The sequence below is a fragment of the Coptis chinensis genome, chromosome 4 (genome assembly GCF_015680905.1).
Source record: "Coptis chinensis isolate HL-2020 chromosome 4, ASM1568090v1, whole genome shotgun sequence".
Classification (NCBI taxonomy): Eukaryota; Viridiplantae; Streptophyta; class Magnoliopsida; order Ranunculales; family Ranunculaceae; genus Coptis; species Coptis chinensis.
This window is the reverse complement of record NC_141459.1, coordinates 53,585,544-53,607,145: the sequence shown is the minus strand read 5'-3', so window position 1 is coordinate 53,607,145 and position 21,602 is coordinate 53,585,544. Positions and strand designations below refer to the sequence as shown.

The following is a 21,602-nucleotide window of genomic DNA, read 5'->3' as shown; positions in this document are numbered from 1 at the left end:
TTATGGGATTATGCACCTCAAAAAGGTCCGCCAGCGGATTTGCGGAATAACTTGTTATTAACCAAGCAATAACAGCGAGCCAGATATGGGACTTGTCTGGCTTTGGCACGCTCTTCTGGGAGTGTACCATGCTGGATGTACTCTAAGATGAGCTGCATCCATGTGTGACTCATCTGAGCTTCAGAGAGTGGGCATAGGTCGTTGATTTCTAAAACAAAGTCCATTTGGTAAGCAGGTCGGTCAACTACCTCTATCAGTAGTTGTCTCGGGGCGCAGTTTGGGGTTTGAGTAGCCAAGTAAGTTAAACTGTCTGCGTGACGGTTCTCATCACGCAAAAAGTGGTGTATGGTGGCTCTCTTGAAAGAAAGAAGTAACTAATTAACAACTTGAAGGTATTTAGAAAGGTTACCTTCATGGGTAGTGTACTCTTTAGCAATCTGGCGAACGACCAGTTGCGAGTCACTAAAGACCTGCAAATCTTGCACACCGAGCTGTAGCACCATTATGAGTCCCATGATTAATGCCTCGTACTCTGCCTCATTGTTGGAGGTCGCAAAATCGATGCAAACTGATTTCTCCACCATTGTTCCATCTTGCGACACTAACACAACTCCAATTCCACTCCCTCCGGGGTTGCTAGAGCCATCCACAAAGAGAGACCAAACGGTCTTGTCATTTTGCTTTGAGGGTAAGATGTCTGCTTCTGGTTCCCAATGTAGGTCGTCGACAGGGAAGTCGGCGAGGAAGTCTACCACGACATGTTCTTTCTGCGAGGTGCGTGGGACGAACTCGATGTGGTGTTCCCCGAGTTCTTCAGCCCATACTGCCATGCGAGTTGTCTTGTTCTCTTTATGAAGTATTTTCTTCAACAGGAGGTCGGTGAGTACTTTGATTGGGTGCGCTTCAAAATAAGGTCGAAACTTCCTTACAGAGTATAACAATGTGAGTACTGCTCTTTCGATGTAAGAGTAGTTCTTTTCAGCCAGGGTTAGCGTCTTACTTGTGAAGTAGATAGGCTTCTTGTAGTTGCTATCCTCTTTGAAGAGAACCGAACTGATAGCAAAGTCTGATATTGCGAGATAAAGCCTCAGCGTTTCTCCATCTGTTGGTTTAGCGAGGATAGGAGGTGTTGTGAGATACTCTTTGAGGGTGGAGAACACTTGGTGACATTGATCGTTCCATGAGAACTGCTCGCCTTTTTTGAGAAGTTATAGGAACGGTCGACACTTGTCTGATGCTCTGGATATGAATCGGTTGAGTGCAGCGACCATGCCTGACAGCTTCTGTATCTGCTTCTTTGTCTGCAGGTCAGGCATATCCAAGAACGCCCGGATTTGATCTGGGTTAGCTTCGATTCTGCGCTATGAGACCTGATAGCCTAGAAATCTGCGGGAGGACGCTCCGAAAAGGCATTTTTCTGGATTCAGCTTCATGCGAGTTCGGCGTAACCTGGAGAACGCTTGCTCAAGGTGAGTGAGGTGGTCACCTGCTTTCTTGCTCTTGACGACCATGTCATCAATATAGACTTCCATGGTATCTCCTAACATGTCCTGGAACATGTCCGTTACTAGTCGTTGATATGTCGCTCCAACGTTCTTGAGGCCGAACGGGAGGACGTTGTAGCAATAAATCCCCTGTTCTGTAATGAAGGATGTCTTCTCTTGATCTTCCTTAGCAAGTGGTATTTGGTTGTACCCATTATAGGCATCCATGAAGGAGAGGAGCTCGTGGCCGCAAGTCTGGTCCACAAGTCGGTCGATCCTTGGTAATGAGAAGCTATCCTTGGGTGTTGCTTGGTTGACATTGGTGAAGTCAACACAAAGGCGAACCGTGCCATTCTTTTTTGGAACTGCCACTATGTTAGCGATCCAATCTGGGTAGTCGACCTTTCAGATGAAACCAACTTGCTTGAGTTTGTCGACCTCGTCATTGATTGCTTTTTGAAAGCGTAATGATAGTCTCCTAGGTCGCTGTCGAACTGGTCGAGCATTAGGATTGACATTTAATCTATGGCATGCAATGCTAGGATCTATACCCGACACATCAATATACGACCAAGTGAAAACATCTTTATTCATGGACAAAAAGTTTGCAAGCTGGGCTTTGAGTGTGGGATCGAGGTTAACCCTTACATAGATGAACTTAGGATCATCGTCTGTTCCTAAGTTCACTTTCTGCCTCTCTTCGGCTTGTACTGTGGCATGTGGTGGGTGAACATCCTGCGGGGGACTGTTCTCTGTAGTTGCGTTGTCGGTCTAATGAGTGATGGGAGTTGCTGTAGGAACCAGAATGTCTTCTGTGGTTACGACAACAGGGTCTGAGATGACTTCTGTGGTCATAACAACAGAGGCTGGAGTACTTGCCTGAAGCTGTATTGGTTGTATGGGATCTGGTAGGGCGACCTCTGGGGTCTGAACAGGTGGAGCGCTGACTGCAGGAGCGACCTCTGGGGTCCTGACGATTGGATCGATAACTGCTTTAGCGACTTTCGGGGTCTAGACAAATGGATAGACCTTCTTGATGAAGCCCCCAGCGTTCTGAGTTGGTACGTTGCCTCTGACCTCAGCGACCAGGTCTTTGGCCATGGTTTAGCTGGTGCCCTTGTTTCGTATGCTGACAGAGGGCTTGGCTGTTTTATTCGCTGAGAGAATTTGATTACAATGATAGGCCTCTAGTTGGTTGCTTCGAAGCTCCATTATGCCCCTGGGACCTGGAAAGCGAAGGACTTGATGCAGTGTTGACGATACGGCCTACATTTGATGAATCCAACGCCGTCCTAGGATGGCGTTGTAGGACGACTTGATATCTAAGATGCTGAAACGCGTATTGAAGCTGACTTTGTCCTCTTGTGGTCCCATTGATACTGGGAGTATAATATCACCGATTGGGTTGGCTCTGGAGCTATTGAACCCATAAAGAGGGGCAATTGGATCTATGAAAACTGACTTGGGGAAGTTCATCTCTTATACTGTGTGGTAGAACAAAATGTCACATGAGCTACCGGGGTCGATCAGAACACGCTTAACTGTCCAGTCGTTGATTTTGACGTGGACTACAAGCGCGTCGTTGTGCGGGAGACAAATTTTGTTGAGGTCCGCTGCTGTGAAAGTGATGTCTCCGATGCTGCGAGCTGAACTTCGCGGGGCAGGTGCTGCTTGTGAAGAAAAATGGTAAACTTCTTGAAGGGCACCCACGCGGCTTTTTTTCTCTCTGGACGAACTAACTGAGTCGTCAGGGAAAGTGATAATATGAATAATTCTCTCATTGTCGCGATCTGATGAGTGCAGGCGGCGCTCGTGGCGAGAACGGTCTCTGGGACGTCCTTTGCTGCGAGATCTAGTTTGATCGTGGTGGCGATTAAGGCGGGGTGGAGTTCGGCCGACGACCCGCGAGCCATCGGTTTATGGCAATGGTCACCGCCGTCGGTATGTTGGTATCTTTGATGTGTCCAGCTTCGATGAGGTCTTGAAAGTAATGCTTTAGCCCCCAGCATGCATCGGTCTCATGACATTTTGCTCTGTGAAAGGCGCAATAAGGCTTGTCAGGTCGATCTGCTGGATGATGTACATCAGGTTGGTAGTATGCAGCTCACTTGATCTTTTTCAGTATGTAACTGGGAGATCGTGTAAGGACAGCGAACTCCCGATCATTGTTCATTCGGTTTCCTGATTTCCATTCTTGCTGTTGTGGTGGTTGTTGGGGTCGCTTTTTTGAAGCTGAGGGGTCATCGGAAACACTACACCAGAATTGATGAAAAACGACACTAGCTTAGGACTGTCATGACCGTCTTTAATTTAGGACTGCAAAAACCGTCGTATATGGCATAAGGTCGTCGTATACTGATCTAACCTAAAATAGGGGACGGATTTTGGTGTAGTAAATACACGACGGTAAAGGTAGTTCTGGAACTCGTCGCTTAGGTGGTGGGCTGGTTTTTCATTCTCGTTGTCACTGCCTTTTCACGCTCATTATTTTCACTAACACAGCGCAGAGACTCTAGTGGAAAGTGAGAGAGAAACACTAAAAAAAAAAGGTGACTTCTAACAAACCGTTCAGAGCTTCTGCAAGGAACACAAGGAGCACAAAGCAAGAGCTTCAGTGAAATTGTAATCGCTCTCTCTCTCTTCAAAACATAAAATTTAATTAGTTAATGATTTTAAAGCTTCAAGTTTGTTTATTTTCATCTGATTTTTGTTTGTTAAATTGATGTATTGTTCACTAAACTGAAATGGGTATCTGCAACTTGGATCAAATCAAAGTTCCTTCTCCAAATTGAGGTAAAGTTATTTCCTTTTTTCATTCTTTTTCATTTCTTATTGTTTTATTACTATGGATTCAATGGGGTTCACTGAATCTATCATGGGTATTTGTTATTTCGATTTTTTTTTGGGGTATGAAATATTCATCTACTTTTGGTATTTGGGTTATGTTAATTTGATTGATATTGAATTATTTGGTGCTGGTTGTTTTAGGGTTGTTAGATCTTAGTTGTTATTGGTGACAAATGTTATTATTAATTAATCTTGTTCAGTTTTTAGTTGTAAACTAGTTTTGTTGTAGAAATTATTTTCTTTTGTTAAAATTTGGTTTGGTTATTTGCTAAAAAGCTATCTTTGTGTGATTCTTGTATTGTTAATGTTTTTGTATATGTTGAAACTTACATGAAGTGTTCATTACATTCCATGGCTTAGAGAACAAGTTTGTATGAGTCATATATTCTTCTTTAGTAATTTATATAGCTTTCTCGTATTTTCTGTCATTTAGGTTCTACAAGAATTCTAACATTATGCATTTTCATCCCACCAGTTAGAAAAGGATCGAGATGTCCACTTTGAAAAGGCTTGCCAAGGGCCGTCTTTCAAAGCTATGTCATATAATCGAGATAGTGTAAATGGGTATACATTTTGCACAGCAAAGTCTGAAATTTCTAAGACAACACAAAACAACGGGTTATTATGAATGCTATGACAAGCTTTAGAGCAAGTGCAAAAGATAAGAACTATGTTGATGGGGACATGACCTATTATGGTGTTGTAAACTTGATTCTTGAGTTGGATTATACTGAAGCAAACAGTAATCTGTTGTGATTGGGTATGAACAAGAGATAGAATAAATGGATGTTCGAAAGGGCAACATCATTTTTGTTATGGTCCATTTGTTTGTTTGTACTTCATGTGTCGCATTCCTTGTTTGAATGCAGCTCCTCTTTGTATGTACTAGTTTGTACTTGTTCTTTTTGTGTGGACTTGTTTTTCTGGGTGCAACTTCATGTTTGTATGGAATGGTTGAAGGTTTAATAGATGAAAGTGTATATGTTATGAGTATTTTTAAGCATATTTTTATCATCTATTTTTCCCCCCTTTCAAGTTAGTCATTGATGTTTTGCATAAGATTTCAGCATAATGTACATCTTCCAAGTCTCAACATTCAGAGGGTGGGGATGGATCTGGACAAAGTGAGCATGGTGATGATGGTAATTAATGTATTGTTAACTTAATGGAAATTATATGATGTGTATTTTTTTTTTCTAAGGTATCTTTTTCTTTGTTATAGCAATTGTTGAAAAGAAGTGTGTTCTATTTGATGAAGATGGAAGACCTGTTGGAGGCAAATCTGCAGAATTCTCTAGTTCCCTTGGTGAAATCAATCGTGCCCATGCTTCAATTGTATTCCAGACGTGGAAAGTGGTACCCGACTAAAAGAAAAACCTCATATTGTGTATATAACATAGATTTTTTCTTCTAATATTTCAGAAAGAAAAGAATCCTAACACTCCGGCCTGTTACTAGAACAGTCTTGTATGTGGCTTTACATACCAATGACAACGGCACTTGCCCCATTGAAGAGCATTGCGTTGAAGTGGTAAGAATCTTAATAAGTGGTAAATTTTTTATGTTAATAAAAAGTTGTTTTCTATTAGAATGAACGTTTTCCATAGCTCTGTTTCACCCTTACGCTAGTATTAACTGTATGCATTGTATTTTTTGTCTGCACTACTTGGTACAACTTGCTTCTGACGTAATAATGTAAACTTGTATCTTTGCTTCATTTGCAGGTCTAAGTGAACGAGTAGCAGATATTAAAACGCGCATTCATGCGATGAAGTGTCTTACCTCCTTTTCTCGGGGCCGTCGCCCCCAGGGCTTCATTTTTTAGAGTCGCGATATTTGACTCGTCGTGTTTTTTACCTGTTTTTTTTTATTAATGGTCATTTGTGGAAGTTGTCTTATGTTATGTTTTCCTCAACAAGTTATGTACGTCATCCTCATGTGCGTTTTCATTGTCCTTCACCGTTTTTTCCCCAAATAATTCTAACATGCTTTATATACACCGCTATAGCTGTATAAAATCATGAAAGAACACAAGAACCGAAGGTTCTTAGTGAGGGGATTACCCGGATATACGGTTTTCGGCAGGTTGAAGACTTTGGTATTTCACTTATAAAGCTTAAGGTGGTTGTAATTTCTTTCCTACCACATTTTAGTGACATTCATTTTGGCTGTGTATCTTTATGTTGTCATGTTAATCAAGCTTTTCTGGATTTTCTCTGCAGGATTTAATTGAGTTCTCGCGAAAGACACCGGATTGCAATCCAAAGAATGCTACCATCGGGAATGCGACTATCAAGCTTATTGGGGCAAGATACACAAGTTTATTGGTCCGGGTGAGTTTTCGGTTTATTAATTGTTTTAATTTGTTTTGTGTGAGTTTGATGATCTAAAGTAGTGGTAGGACTTCCAATATATTTTCTCGCAGATATTAAAGGATTTCTTCGATGATGTTAAGCCCGCACTTCTCGGTGCACTTGATGCTTGAAGTATGAGAAAAATCCTTTTGAGGTATGCCGCTCTATCCACACATTTTTTTTTTCTCAAGAAGAGCACCGCTTCTAGTATTTAATATCATTTGCAATAGGGTACATCTGCAAAGCACCAAGGAAAACTGTGAAAGCATCGAATCCACCTTGTCTATGTCGGTGGTGGATTGGATGGCCTTCCACGTGAAGATGTTAGTGGGAAGATAACACCTACTTTTCAAGAACTTGTCTAGCCCTGATTGGAAGGTGTGTTGGGGTTTTTGTTCATTCTGCATTAACTTAATTATTTGGATATTGTTAAGCACCCAATGATCGGGTGCTGGTGGTGGTGTTCAATCACTGTTTCACTGCTTTGTAGTACTAAGCTTGCTTGTTTTTCTGATGTTCAAGATCCGTTTGGAGTCTATCATCGATTCAGTGAATAAAATTTTAGAAGAAGCTAACAAGCGCATTCAACCGACTGGAACTGGTATGGTTTTCATGTATTTCCTCAGTATATCAATTATGCACATATTTAACTTTATTCATGCATTTGACTGCTATTATCTAATTTTGATTGCTTATTAATAGCTTATCTTTTCACTTGGCCTCCCAGTTGAGTTATTTGGTGATCTTAGAGGTCGTCTTTATGACAGTAACAAAAATTTGGTTATGGCAACTTTGGTTGTTGGTGGAGTTGCATCTGCAATGGGACCGATGGTTGAAAAGTCTAGCAAGGTTTACAAGTTTGCTTTCAATTTAAATGTGTCTACTCATTTATCTATTTGTGACTTGGAGGAGCGAGTAATTTGAGGATTGGTTTCTTGCAGGGAATATTATCAGATGTCTTGAAATGCCTTAGTGACAATAAAAAGCACATGAGATAATGCACTATAAATACCTTAGATTCCTGTGTCTGTTCAAGATCTTGCTGTACAGTCACAGGCTTTATTCAATATCAAGGATTCAAACAAGGTATTATGTTAATGTGTTATAAATCTTTATAATGTTCGTTTAGTGGTACCCCTTCAAAACTGTATTGGTCAACCAAATCATGATCTTAATTGCACAGGACGATAGGGAGAGAATGGTTGTTCGGAGGTATAAATTTGAAGAACCGCGGTTGGAGCAGATTCAAGATTTGTAGGTTTATTTTCATTGTTTGTCAGAATAACTTATTTATTTTGTAGTTTGTTTCAGTCTTGTGGTATGAGCTTGCTCTCCGAAATTCTTAATATTGTTTAATTATTGTTAATGGTGTTATATCAAACCAAAATTTCCAAAAACTGTAGTTGATTGCATAGCAGAAGTTCCATGAGGCGCAAAGAATGTATAATGTATTTCCCTACCAAATAGGGTACCTAGATAAGAATGTTTATTATTGGGAGGTGATCATTAGAACTTTTTGGAGAACTTATCCAAAAAAATATATAATTTTTTGGAGAGAGATATTATGTGTTTGGAGCATCATAATTATGTGAAAATCACCCAAGCAAATATTCTTATGCTGTTGGGGGCAGCCTTTTAGCTCCTTTTTTATAAATCTGCCTTTGAAGCCGTTAATTTCGTGAATTTGGAGTCATTACTGTTTCGATGTAATATTTTCATACGATTTTTTTGTAGATTTCTCTGCCACTGCTTTGTTTACAAAATTTTGCATGTCGATTTCAGGTTGGGAAAGCTTATTTTGAGCTGGTAGATTATTTAGAAGCTGATCATGCTTTTTATTCTTGCACCGACGATGCATCCCCTTATAGTTTAGATGGAATGGATATATACTCGACAATTCTTTATGTAAGCTTCTCTTTTGTTTAACTTTGTTTAGCAGTGCAAAATATATCTTAATCTTATATTCAAGAGGTATGTTCTGTTCAAATAACAGGTTAAGATCCTTCCTAATGAACTTTTCTAATTTAGTTTGCTAAGATGGTTAGTTTGTGTTACCAGTTGGAGGTTATGGAGTCTGGACCTGCTTTATTAATGTCTATGTTTTTTTTTTGGTTTCAGTTTTGGCTTTCTTTTTTCTTTTCAACCTTACCACCTTACTCGCCTAAGCCCTTAAATCCCCATATTCCGGCTGATTTTATTTGACTATCATACATACTAATTATGTTGTCAATAATGGTCATTTTATTTTGCTTTATGGTATCTGGTTTTTATTCCGTCATGTAATTACCTATTCTTCTTTTTTTGAAACCCTCCTTATTGTTTGGCAAAGATTTAAAGGAAGAGATGAAGTTGAGCTACTTGGCTCAGGAGTTGATTTCAACCGATCGCTTGGCTCCTCAATCTTGGTATTAACCTTAATCTATGTTGTTTTCTTCACTTTCTTTAACCCGACCTTTGGATATCCAAGTCATAGCTAGCTTGATTAGTGGGCTGGGAATGTTTGTTCATCCACTTATGGCTTTTATATCTTTTGTGATTGCACCTTTTCGTTGGACCCTAGCGATTTCTATTTCTAAATGTTGCATCCTTCCATGAATTAAAATGCTTGAAATGAACTAAAGCTTTTGGACTCTAATTTTCTGCTTTCTTATTTTAACTCCACATGCATTTCGTGGTCCTTATGAATTGGTCATACATGTGTGCTATAGGAAACTGTTATAGTTTGCAGAAGGACCACGAAACTGCTCTGAAAAACTTCCAACGTGCTGTGCAACTGAATTCAAGATTTTCATATGCCACACCCTTTGTGGCCACACAGTCCTTTGTTTTCCATTTTTTTTTTTTTGGGTACTATATTTTTTTTCCTTTTCATGACTTTTGACTATTTCTTATCCTGAGAGTGCAAATGCTAAAAGAGTCACATGATTGATGGTTGACAGTTGACACTCTCAAGGTTCAGTTAGGGTTTATATAATGGCCTAAAGGTGAACATTATTATTATACATGTAAGTGTAATTAGGAGTGGTGGTCCTTTTAATTGAAATAATGGAAATATATGCTTGAAGATTTCATTTGGAATCTTGAGAAGTATTAGATTTTGCTTCTACACTGGAGTCAGGGAGGTGTGTGTCTCCCCCTCCCCCCTTTCACAGTCATCAGATTACATATTGTATCTAGCTACCTGCTGCTGCAGCACATCTAAAATTCTAAATAAGCTTTATTTGTGACAGGGACCTTTACCATTTACACATTTGTGAGTGCTTTTACTGTTGTGTTTGTGGCGCTGTGGGTACTCGAGACTAAGAGTAGAACTCTGGAGGAGATTCAATGGTCCTTTAGATAAGTTTCACCTAGGAAGATTTTGAATCTCAATATTTATTCTACATTCCGCTTGCGAATGCCCGTCCAAAAGCAAATTGTAACATTATCGATCTGGTGGAATCATGTTTTCATAACTTGCGGAAGAGTTGGCTTTACCCTCATGAAAGGTTGTGGCGTTGTGCGACTCAATGAAAGACCAAATTGCATAAAGGTGATGAAAATAGGAATTTCAAAGCACAAATTGTTTTTTTTTTCCCATTATGTTCTTATTATGCCTTGTGTACTTTAAAATCTTAGTTATTTATTGGCAATCAACAACTTGGAAACATTGTAAATTTTGGAAAACCAATGTATAATATATCAAATTTTGAAATGTGTTGTTTTAGTATGTTTGTGTAATTGATTTTATGATATGAGAATCATGTAGTATTAGTAGCTGTGTTGGGAAAAAATAGGTTCTACCAAAAATTTTAATTATTTAAAAAAAATTACTTTAAACAAATACGACGGAGAATACTATCGTTACTTGACTTCCATAAGAAATTTAAGACAAAAATTTACGACGGTTCGATACATTCTAGATTTGAAAAGATATAGTCCCAGCAAAAAGGCAATTTGCGACGGTTTTGAATGTCCTATTATTAATGACGGCTTTAAGTGTTTTACACCTGTCGCATTTCTAATTCACTTTACCACGCATTTTACCGTCGTTAATATTAACAATAGGGCTATTTGCGACGAACTCTAGGACAATATTTTCCGTCGCAAATCTCGATTTAGGATGGCAATTGCCGTCGTTTTTGGCCTTTTATGGTGTAGTGAAATTGCTGCGACTTCTTTTTCTGGTAGGCCCTGGCGCCTTAGTCCTTGTAGCTTAATGTACTTGTCCACATGAGCGTATAGCTCGGATAGCGTCTCGGGGCGTTCCTTCATCAACGATCTGGCGAGTGCCGTGTTGCGTACGCGACAGGCGTTGGAGAAAGCCAAGGTGACGAATGATTTTTTCAGGCCAGCTTCCATGCATAGTAGTTCTGCTATGAATCGGCCTAGAAATTCTCGAATGGTTTCGTCTTCGCCCAGTGAGAGTTGGAACAGCGAATCGAGATCAGCTTTCTTACGTCGGTTGTGGACGTACTGACTAGCGAACAAGTCGGTGAGTTGCTTGAAGGTCTTTATTGAGTCAGACTCAAGTGAAAAGAACCAATCGAGTGCGCCATCTTTGAGACTGGCGGAAAACAGACGACAGTGAACATGGTCAAACTCAGGTGCGCTGTAAAGTGCCAAGCTTTGAATGTAGCGGGCTACATACTAGCCAGGACACACGCTGCCATCGTACATTGGAAAGCGTGGTTGTATGAAATTTGGAAGAGAAGCTCTGCTTAGTACTTCACTTCGGCAGTAAATGGAGACGTGCGGTATGTCTTCAGCATTTTCTGGACGATCTGGGTGACGTCTTTCTTAACAGCGCTTTGGTCGATCCATTGTGACAATTCGTTGATTTGTTGATTTACTTCATTGATGTCGTCGTCTACTAGGGGAGGAGGTGGAGTCTGAGTATCGACTTGCGTGCGAAGTAAGATGTTCTCCTGCCTGAGCAGGGTGATTTGTTCATTCATCGTTCCTAGCTGACTAGCTAAACTCTGGATTTGAGCTTCGAGGCTTGCCATGTTTCGTGGGCTTGAAAATTTTGGTTTCTGGTGTTAAGATTTGTTAGGTGGTTTCTCAAGAAATCGAGACCACAGACGGCGCCAATGTAAAGGGGCGTTTCGGTATTTCCTTATATACAAAGGGAGAAATAGAGAAGGGATTAGAATATAGTTAAGACCGAGTTCGTCGAGGAGCGAATTGCCTACGTATCTTCTCTGGATTCTGGGGGAAGAGAAGAATCAAGTCTGGCGTAGTTCATATGGAGAGTATTTATAGGTGATCCAAGTGAATCTTCACCCAACACGTGTAAATGACAATACAAATGTAGGGTCCAGATTGTGGAGGCGTGTGAGAAGTGAGAACTATGTTTATAGGTCTGCTATAATTATGGGGATTAATAGCTTGACTTAGTAGCTTGCGGCAGTGGTCAATAGCTGGTGGTAGTGATTTGAGTACGTGTAGATTCCTTCATGATTGTTTCTAGAAGTTAAGATGAGTCACGCTCTAAATCGGTTTGTATGATGATACGAACTGTTCTGGAGCGATCTCATAGTGTGTTGATGCAAGCTAGTGACATAGGTCAGCGAGGTGTATCGGAGATCGGTGCAGTATTTCCACCATGCTAAGTACGTGCCTGATATTACTGAAGGAGAATATTACTCCCTTACAGCAGTAGTGGAATCTGGAGAACGTAACACCAAATAGCAAACTGGTTTCGAACGTTCTAATCCTTGCCATTTCTATTTAACTTCTTTAACTGCTTTCAAACTATTTTGAGCAGTCAACTTTATATGAAATGTTCAACCTATTTTCCAGAGGCAGAACTGTTATAACCAAAAATATAGTATGGCTGTTGAGAAAGTACGGTCTCCTAGATTTCTAGTGGTCTGCCAAATACAGGCTTGCCAAACCCCGCAGAGAAAAGGGAATAAAAATGCGCGTATGGGGAATATTCATTTGGGTACATTTTTTTTATCTTGTGGATGTCAAGTTCTCACGGACTCACTTTGCACTTCAGCCTTTATGACTCCCACTGTGCCACCATCCAGGGTCAGTAGTATCTTAACTTTTCATGAACCAAACTACCAGTGTGGACTGTATCTCAAAGTTTTCTATTGACAACTACAAAAGCTTGTGTGTATTTTTCTTCATTATGAAGCATTATTGTGCTTGCACAGGTTTTGACTAAATAGACTGTACGGAGTGTGGAGCGTATTTGGTTTATGGGATTATGGAAAAAGGTTAATTTCAGTGGAAAACTATGCTGGAAATCTGAAATATTGACAGATGTTGCAATGTTTTGCAAGCATCATCATGTTCTATGGCCATAGTGATTCCACATTTCCACTAACTCCCTTCAAAGTATCACTTTTTCTGAAAGAGTAACATTAAAAAAACTCTTGATGATTAGTTTAGTGTTTACTACCTTGGACTTATATTCTTGATATATTTGTTAACTAGCAAACTAGCATAGAAAAAGACAGTTTTTCACACGACCCCATCTATCTCCCCACACGAGACTACTCTTGGAAAAAATGCCACCTTATTTTGTCTGGTCCTCTTTTCTCTACCCTTGGTTATACGCTTGCTCACCACGTTACTTTCTTCCCAAGGAAGCCATCTTCCTTTGACTCTTCTCACTTTTAGCGCTGTCCTCATTTCCCTAACAAAACTATATATATATATATATTTTCTCTCTCTCTCTCAGCGTATCTCAATATTCTAAAACAATATTATCTCGTTCACTTGTTTCATTTCAAAACAAACAACATAACCAGCCATCACACATCTTCATGGATGATGGTAATGGTATGTTGATGTTTCTCTTCTCACACTCTTCTTCTACTCTTACAGAAATGCATCATATACTTCTTAAGCCCATATTTATTCATGGGTTTTCATCTGTTTCTCATTTTGTTGTGTTACTTGTTCTATTTATTTCTTATGCATGCAACAAGAGAGGCAACAATGAGAATGTGAAGAGTAGACCTCTGTATCACAAGCCAACATACTTTTCTTGTGTGGCTTTATCATTGCTTCATCTTGTATTATGCTTTTTGAACTATTTTTATTGGTATGCAAATGGTTGGCCAGATGAGAATATTGTGAACCAGTTGGATTTAGTACTGAGAACAGTAACTTGGGTTGGGATTTCTGTTTTGTTGTATTATTCAAGTGATCGAAAATTTCCTGTGTTTTTAAGAATTTGGTGGGGGTTTTTCTTTTTATTGTCCTGTTATTGTCTAGTAGCAGACCTTGTTATTTTGTATTCAAAGTTTCATCACTTGGCAGCATCACATATTTGGATTTGTGATGCTGTTTCTGTTGTCATTGGTTTGTTCCTTGTTTGCGTTGGAATATTTGGAAACAAGGAACGGGAACAAACCCCTCTTCAAGAACCTCTTCTGGACAGTAGGGGGAAGAGCAATAGAAAAAATGAAGATGAAAATCCATACACAAATGCCAACCTTTTCAGTCTCCTTACTTTCTCTTGGATGAGCCCTTTGCTAGCTGTAGGTCACAAGAAGACATTAGACCTTGAGGATGTTCCTCAACTTGATTGCTGCGATAGTGTTGATGGTGTCTACCCTACTTTTAGAAATAAGCTTTACTCCAGCTCTACTGGTGACCAACAAGTATCAACTCTCAAACTTGTCAAGGCATTGCTTTCCGCAAACTGGAGAGAATTCGTAATCTCGGGTTTCTTCTGTCTTCTCTACACCTTGGCAAGTTATGTCGGTCCATACCTAATTGAAACTTTTGTTCAGTACCTCAACGGTGTTCGAGAATTCAACAATGAAGGCTATGTTTTGGTTTCTGCATTCTTTGGCGCAAAGCTTGTTGAGTGCTTCTCGCAAAGGCATTGGTTTTTTAGGATGCAACAGGTTGGTGTTAGACTACGTGCTGCGCTAATTACAACAGTCTACAAGAAAGGGCAGACTCTTTCATGCCAATCAAAGCAAGGTCATACTAGTGGAGAGATCATCAACTTTATGACTGTTGATGCTGAGAGGATTGGTGATTTCAGTTGGTACATGCACGATGTGTGGATGATCCCTATGCAAGTGATTCTGGCCTTACTGATCTTGTACAAGAACCTTGGTATGGCTTCAATTGCCACTTTAGTTGCCACCATTCTTGTGATGTTGGCAAATTTTCCATTGGGCAAGTTGCAAGAAAAGTTTCAGGGGAAGTTGATGGAGTCTAAAGATGCAAGAATGAAGACAACTTCGGAGATTCTCCGGAACATGAGAATCTTGAAACTCCAGGGTTGGGAGATGAAGTTTCTGTCTAAGGTAGTCGAGCTCAGAAAGAATGAGGAAGGATGGCTGAAAAAGTATGTATACACATCAGCCGTGACTACTTTTGTTTTCTGGGGCGCCCCTACATTTGTGTCTGTCATCACTTTCGGGGCCTGTATGCTTCTTGGAATCCCACTAGAGTCGGGGAAGATTCTATCTGCACTTGCAACATTCCGAATATTGCAAGAGCCCATCTATACTCTCCCTGATACAATCTCAATGATAGTTCAAACTAAGGTTTCCCTTGACAGGATCGCCTCCTTCCTCCGCCTCAATGACCTGCAAGCTGATGTAGTAGAGAAGCTTCCTAAGGGTTCCGACGTCTCCATTGAGATTAGAGACGGGTATTTCTCATGGGATATCTCTTCTTCTAGTCCTACGTTAAAAGATATAAATTTCGAAGTCTTTCATGGCATGAGGGTAGCAGTATGTGGTACGGTTGGCTCTGGAAAGTCAAGCTTGCTTTCATGCATCTTGGGGGAAGTACCAAAGGTATCTGGCTCTGTTAAATTAAGTGGGACAAAGGCCTATATTCCCCAATCTCCGTGGATACAGAGTGGGAAGATTGAAGAGAACATCTTGTTTGGTAAGGAGATGGACAGAGAAAAGTATGAGACGGTCCTTGAAGCATGCTCTTTGAAGAAGGACCTAGAAATTCTGTCATTTGGGGATCAGACTGTTATAGGGGAGAGAGGAATCAACTTGAGCGGTGGGCAGAAGCAACGAATACAGATTGCACGCGCTTTGTATCAGGATGCTGACATTTATCTCTTTGATGATCCTTTCAGTGCAGTGGATGCTCACACTGGAAGTCATCTGTTTAAGGTAAACACTTTTTTTGAGTTTTAATCCTAATTCTTGTGTTGAATATGAAGTTGGAACTGCATCTGAATATCAGTGAACTAATGCAAAGTATAATGTTTTTTGAAAACACGGAGACAGACTCATACTTGATATTAAATTCTGCTTTTTATATTTCTAGAAAAACACATATTTGGCTGAGTCGTTGTATATTCCTGAATCTGACTGTCGTTATCCTTGTCACTCATCAGTAAGATTGATACTGGATGTCCTTTGCATTACAGGAGTGTCTTCTAGGACTTTTGGCTTCAAAGACGGTGATTTATGTTACTCATCAAGTGGAGTTCTTACCTTCTGCGGACCTTATCCTGGTGAGTGTCTATACTTGTTCCTTCCCACTCTCTATTTCAGTGACCTGATTTGGTGTTAATCCTCGACCTTCTCTTTTTTGACAGGTAATGAAAGATGGAAGGATCACGCAATTGGGAAAGTATGAAGAGATTCTAAATTCAGGAACAGACTTTATGGAACTAGTGGGTGCACATGAGAAGGCCTTGTTGACCCTTGGTTCCACAGAGACAGCACAAACTTCTGAAAATGTAAGAAACAAAATGCTTAATGACAATATGGAGAATGGGATGAAAGTTGAGCTCAAAGAGGACAAAAAGACTGAAGGGGACAGCACAGATGATATAGTTGGGCCAAAAGCACAGCTTGTTGAAGAAGAAGAGAGAGAGAAAGGTAGAGTTGGCCTTCGGGTATACTGGAAATTTATTACCACGGCGTATGGGGGAGCTTTGGTGCCGTTTATATTGCTTTCCCAAGTTCTTTTTCAGATGCTTCAGATTGGGAGCAATTACTGGATGGCTTGGGCCACTCCTGTATCAGAGGATGTCAAAGCTCCGGTTAAAGGCTCTACTATGATAATTGTCTATGTTGCCTTAGCCATTGGAAGCTCTTTTTGTATACTTGTGAGATCTGTGCTTCTCGTAACAGCAGGATATAAAACAGCCACAGAACTTTTCAACAAAATGCATATGTGTATTTTCCGTGCCCCTATGTCTTTTTTTGATGCTACCCCAAGCGGACGGATACTGAATAGAGTATGTGAACCAAACTTAGTTCTCTTAAATGGTTTCCTTGTTACAGGTCTTATTGATTCATGTTTGCGTTTTTCAAGAGCTAATATGCTATCCCTCCTTCAGGCTTCCACAGATCAAAGTGCAGTGGATTTGAACATTCCCAGCCAAATAGGTTCCGTTGCTTTCTCAATTATACAACTCGTGGGAATCATTGCAGTAATGTCGCAGGTTGCATGGCAGGTTTTCGCTATTTTTGTACCTGTAATTGGAACCTGTATTTGGTATCAGGTAATGCTTAAATCTTTTACGTTTTATCTGAGATTCAAACTTTCAAGTAAATCCTGTCAGAGATCCGTAGTTTCTAATTTTTTCATATACAAGAATGGCCACTTTGCGTGATGGTATGCTGAACATTTCACGTGTCAATATTTGAAGAACACTATGTCATGTGAAGCAACTGGAACCATATCAGTTGAATGAATTTCAAAATGATAGTGCCATACCAAGAATCCAAATCACACAAAAAATTTTATGTAAGCATTTACAGTGCCACATGGTACTTTGAAATTTGAAGTGCCATTTGTTACTCTTTAATTCTTTCTATCTGACACTATCTTAGTCCTCTCTTTCAGTTCTTCCCATCTTCTACTTGATTTAAACTTATGATCTCATTATACTATTACAATGCATAAACATGAGCTGAAGGTGTCCAGTGGGTTACTGGTCAAGACTTGGAAGGTTGGGCCCAAGGTTTTGGGTTCACTGGAGAAAGGGGATTTTAGTTCTAGCTATCAAAAAGCAAAAAAACATACTATGTTCAACTCATGTTTTTTTCTTTTTTTTTTGTTATTATTTTCGGTTCAGTATTCAAATATATCTTAATACTAGTGAAAGGAGGTGCACGTGTTTCTCTTGGAAACTTCTTTTGCTTTTTCTATCCTCTCTGAGTTCTTTCATGAAGCATTGGATTTATAACATAGTAAAAAAATTTAACCTGTTAAGTTCATGAGAAATCACTTGAGATTCTTATGGTACATTTTTTTTGAGATATATAGTCCTAAATCCTAATTGTTATGTTATTTTGTTGACACATAGTTCTTATGTCTGCTTTCGCTTTTGATTATTACATTCATGTACTGTTCTTATTTTTTTTGTTTGCCTAACTTAGTAGTATGAGTGGATAAACTGAGAACTTTGCGTAGTAATCCTTTTTTGTTTTCCTATTACATTTGTAATCATAATGTCTTTGCATTAATCTTTGCTGAGCTCAGGCTCTGACTACAAGTCCTCAAGTCTTGCTTAACATCTCAATTTACAATTTTTCAAAGGTCGATACTTAAAGTATTAGGCCATCAAAAAATGTTTCCATCTAAGTTACATTGACACAGATACGTGTGTCCGTATTTGACACAGATACGAAGTGTCTTGACACGGCGAAATATATGAAAATGAGGTATATCACATACAATATGTGTCTGACAAGGACACGTGGATATGTATCTAACACAGATTAGTTTTGAAATATGGTATGTCCATGTAACATAGGTTTCCATGATCTTATAGTTCTGAACATGTCATGCGCACATGCTGAATGGATGGAGAGCTTAAGTCATTACGGTATACAGCTTTTATGAAGTCCTTTGCTTGACCTCTAAAGTAGTTGTTGATTACTGTCTTGTTTCCAGCAATACTACATATCGACAGCACGAGAATTAGCACGTCTTGTTGGAGTATGCAAAGCTCCATTAATTCAGCATTTTGCAGAGTCTATCTCGGGATCGACAACTATTAGGAGCTTTGACCAGGAATCACGATTCACGGAGACAAATCTGAAGCTGATGGATAACTATTCACGTCCCAAGTTCTATTCTGCTGGTTCTATGGAGTGGTTATGCATTCGGCTGGATATGCTATCGTCCTTGACATTTGCCTTCTCTCTGATTTTTTTGATTTCTGTGCCAGAGGGAACAATTGATCCTGGTAAGCCGATACAGTTGGAACCTATAACAATAATTGTCATTCCGAGGATGACTGCCAACAGAAAGAGCTTGGATATCATTTTTGTCTTCTGTTGTTTTATAGGTATTGCGGGATTAGCAGTCACTTACGGGCTTAATCTTAATATGTTACAAGCATGGGTGATATGGAATCTTTGCAATCTTGAGAATAGAATTATCTCTGTTGAGAGAATGCTTCAGTACACAAGCATCCCCAGCGAGCCTCCTCTTGTGATAGAAGCACATAAGCCAAATGATGATTGGCCTTCAGAAGGTGAAATTGATATTAATGATCTACAGGTATTCTACGGCCTTCTAAGTTTCAATGCCCAGTACACTTGGTTTTCTTCAATGATATGATGCATTGATGTGGGATACATGATAGTAAATCTAAAATGAAATCTCTCTATGTAACTCCTATAGGAAGAGTGTCATAGTTGAATTTATAAAATATGATGTGCTTAGGGCGAACATAGTTTTCCCTATATGTACTTTTTAATAGTTAATTCGTGCAAAGATAATACTTTTTATTAGTAAATTCTTGCAAAGATAGATTATCATTATGCTAATTGAATCTCAATCCGAATGCAGGTTCGTTATGCCCCGCAAATGCCACTTGTCTTGCGAGGTCTTACATGCACTATTCCTGGAGGAATGAAGACGGGTGTTGTTGGGAGAACAGGTAGTGGTAAATCAACTCTGATTCAGACACTATTCCGCATAGTTGAACCTGCTACCGGACAGATACTGATAGATGGTCTTAATATCTCCACAATTGGACTGCATGATTTGCGGTCTAGATTAAGCATAATACCTCAAGATCCAACTATGTTCGAGGGGACTGTTCGTAGTAACCTTGATCCGCTTGAAGAGCACACAGATGAACAAATTTGGGAGGTGTGTTTCTCTTTTCTTTTAATTTAATACAACTCTTGGGAAGACAATGGGAAGTTTTCCTGTTTTTTGTGTATTATTCTCTAATAGTCTCCTTGACCAGATTATAGTTACCAAATGAAATTAACCAAACGATTCTGCGGTAGCCTGTCTAAATGTTAAAAAATAGTCCAGTAGGTTTTCCACAAACTTTAGTTTCATGGGGTACTTCAGTATTTTACGTGGGTGAAGATCCTGAAGGCATGGGTGATGCCTGGCCTGTTCAACCATTTTTTCTTGTACTTTACCACTCTGTCAAGTCTCTAGACGTTGCTCTCATCATGAATGACGACATAATTAATACATTTTTGTATGAATCTTTTAGGCTCTGGATAAGTGCCAACTTGGGAATGAAGTAAGAAAAAAAGAAGGAAAACTTGATTCCACAGGTTTGCTCTTTATTCTCCTTAAATGCATTAATGTAATCATTCTATTACTGTGAACACTTGAGCGAGCAACTAACATCTTTTTAATTCATAAATCTGTGTGAAACCTGTGGGAACAGTTTAGTGTACCAAGTTACTTCATAATATCCAGTATTTACAGTGTGTGATCCACATGATGGCTGTTTGAATGTTGCAGTTACTGAAAATGGAGAGAATTGGAGTATGGGTCAAAGACAATTGGTCTGTCTTGGAAGGGTACTGCTAAAGAGAAGCAAAGTTTTGGTGTTGGATGAAGCTACTGCATCAGTTGATACTGCAACCGACAACTTGATTCAGCAAACACTCAGGCAGCACTTTTCGAACTCCACAGTTATCACAATTGCACATCGGATAACTTCAGTTATCGATAGCGATATGGTCCTTCTTCTTGATAATGGTTAGTACATGCAAGTAGGTAAAGGTCCTCTGCTTTTAGAGGTATTATTTGGTTTTCAAGTTGGTTTTGTTTTTCCACAGGCCTTATTATGGAATATGACTCTCCCTCCAAATTGTTAGAGGACAAGTCGTCTTTGTTTTCAAAGCTTGTGGCCGAGTATACTGCAAGATCAAATTCCAGCTTCGAGACTGCTACTTGAGTTTTGGACGATAGTTAGGTACACACATGGATTGGTGATAACCCTACTCCAGTGCAAAAGATTTTGTTACAGGAGACCATAACTAGGTCTGCCGTTAGTGGAACTGTACGTGTTAGGCATGATTTTGATTTACTTGCTGATGTGTTATTAACAGAGGCTCTAGTTATGACTGAAAAGGAAGTGCTACATTGCACATGTTGTGAACTTTGTCAGCTTTCATAGAAAGTTGAATGATAATGATGATAAATTTGCTTCACGCTTTTAAGTCTGTATTTCTGCACTCTCTGAAATCTGCAATGTCGTGCTAGCTACCAACTTCATGGGCATTGGGAGAGAGATAGAGTAATATAAATGTAGTGTTCTGGGAAAACTCTCTAAGATCACTAAGATTTCACTAACGTTTGAATGAGTATTGAAGATTGAGATGATGTAAAACTAAGCTTTTGTATTGAATAACAATGGAGGTTACAAAGTTGCTCTCTCTCTCTCTCTCTCTATTACTCTTGTTTTACAAGTATTTATGTAATGAATTCAATCTCCCTTCGATCATCGCTTTATATAGTCTTCCAAGTATAATGGTGCCCAATCCTATCTTGACGCGTGTCCATTCCCACTCTTCTTCTTTCTTTTCTCGCTTGTTCATGCAACATATAAACTTACGCGCAAGATATCGACATTTATGATATTTGGGCTGGAATATCGGGTTGATGATATTTGCCCACGACATCGCCTCTTTTCGAAACTCGAAATTTGAATGCTTCGAGAAACAACCGGGCAAAAACAAAAATTTCGAACTGAAAACTCAAATTCAAA

At 39.5% G+C, this 21,602-nt stretch overlaps 1 protein-coding gene and 1 long non-coding RNA gene across 2 annotated transcripts; both read left to right on the top strand.

Moving 5' to 3' along the window:
- Nucleotides 1–6,986: 6,986 nt before the first annotated feature.
- On the top strand, nucleotides 6,987–8,515 carry LOC147503986 (uncharacterized). The gene is made up of 5 exons (XR_015220315.1): nucleotides 6,987–7,063; nucleotides 7,208–7,286; nucleotides 7,413–7,534; nucleotides 7,627–7,771; nucleotides 7,869–8,515. It is a non-coding gene; the product is annotated as an uncharacterized LOC147503986 (long non-coding RNA).
- A 4,845-nt stretch (nucleotides 8,516–13,360) lies between these two features.
- On the top strand, nucleotides 13,361–21,261 carry LOC147503985 (ABC transporter C family member 3-like). Its single transcript, XM_086557104.1, has 10 exons — nucleotides 13,361–15,780; nucleotides 16,041–16,127; nucleotides 16,212–16,859; nucleotides 16,962–17,126; nucleotides 18,524–18,818; nucleotides 18,921–19,135; nucleotides 19,427–19,732; nucleotides 20,094–20,157; nucleotides 20,351–20,590; nucleotides 20,671–21,261. The coding sequence occupies exons 1-10, from the start codon at nucleotides 13,447–13,449 to the stop codon at nucleotides 20,787–20,789; spliced, it is 4,473 nt and encodes a 1,490-aa protein (XP_086413230.1). The 5' UTR covers nucleotides 13,361–13,446; the 3' UTR covers nucleotides 20,790–21,261.
- Nucleotides 21,262–21,602: the final 341 nt, after the last annotated feature.

Bases quoted from the DNA above. Each gene is read 5' to 3' on its own strand.
- LOC147503985 (XM_086557104.1), top strand. From the start codon at position 13,447: ATGGATGATGGTAATGGTATGTTGATGTTTCTCTTCTCACACTCTTCT. The intron at 16,128-16,211 runs GTGAGTGTCTAT...CTTTTTTGACAG, and splicing joins CTTCTGCGGACCTTATCCTG to GTAATGAAAGATGGAAGGAT. The intron at 16,860-16,961 runs GTATGTGAACCA...TCCCTCCTTCAG, and splicing joins GCGGACGGATACTGAATAGA to GCTTCCACAGATCAAAGTGC.